This window comes from Aplysia californica, unplaced genomic scaffold (genome assembly GCF_000002075.1).
Source record: "Aplysia californica isolate F4 #8 unplaced genomic scaffold, AplCal3.0 scaffold00679, whole genome shotgun sequence".
Lineage (NCBI taxonomy): Eukaryota > Metazoa > Mollusca > Gastropoda > Aplysiida > Aplysiidae > Aplysia > Aplysia californica.
In genome coordinates, this window is record NW_004797949.1 from 201,138 (window position 1) to 202,102 (window position 965).

Here is a 965-nt window from a genome sequence, read left to right on the forward strand (position 1 = left end):
AGGGGGGGGAGAGAGAGAAAGAGAAAGAGAAAGAAAGTGCGTGGAGGGGGAGATGTACAACATTATGAGTCACAACCGAAGAGGAAAGCACCTTCTTAACAAGTGTTTCTTTCAATGTAGATTTCATACATTTTACGCCATTTTTTCAGACTATGTTTTGTTTCGTTCCCAGGAGGCAATGAGTTCTTGTTCAAAAGCAAGAATGGCGAAATCCGAATTTTCAACTGTTCTTCCAATTCCTCGAGAGTCATCATGGATAACAGCACCTACGTAAGAAAATAACACAAATGTGGGGCAGCGTGGTGGAATCAGGCTATCGTCAATTTTTGGGCATGTAGAGTTATTTTTATCATATTAAAGCTTGTTCCATTGTCTTTATTTTGATGAAAAAAATATCCATTTATCTTGAATACAAGTCGAGTTATTTACAAAAGAAGGAGGTGGAGGCCACATGTTTTCAGAGGTAAAATTAGTGAGAAAATTGCCGCCAAAGATTAGTTATTTCCTTAGCTTAAGAGTCCGTGGTAACTGAAAATTTACATTTTTTGTGCCTTTAATCAACGTTTTTCATAAAAAATTTCCCCCTAAATGAGTTTTTTAATAGGCATGAAAAGTGTGGAGCAAAAAAAACAAAAATTTGATAAAAATTCATAAATTTGCGGAAAAATGCAAGTTTCTTCACTTTGATTATTTTTACGAGAGCCTGATTTCACCACGCTGCCTCACAAATATTGTTTTGTCTTCACTCAGAGCACAGTTTTTGTAAAAACTAATGTTCTCTTTGTTTCGTTTTTTTTCTAGTAATGTAACTATATTGCTTTCGTTTTCTTGGAAGTGAACATAATTTAAGCACAGTTTATGTCTATCTATCTATTAATCGATCTATCGATCTCGTGCTTATATTATGACCTAATTGTGATGTTGCAAGCTCCGTGAAACTCTTACTAATATGTCTTTCCCCCCCC

At 35.2% G+C, this 965-nt stretch overlaps 1 protein-coding gene across 1 annotated transcript in view; it reads left to right on the plus strand.

Moving 5' to 3' along the window:
• Positions 1–965, plus strand: part of LOC101851831 (dipeptidyl peptidase 4) — a gene marked incomplete in the record, with an annotated part of 150,375 nt that overhangs the window by 119,450 nt on the left and 29,960 nt on the right. Inside the window, 1 exon segment of the mRNA XM_035972401.1 lies at positions 173–270. Within this exon segment, the coding sequence (XP_035828294.1) occupies positions 173–270 (98 nt within the window).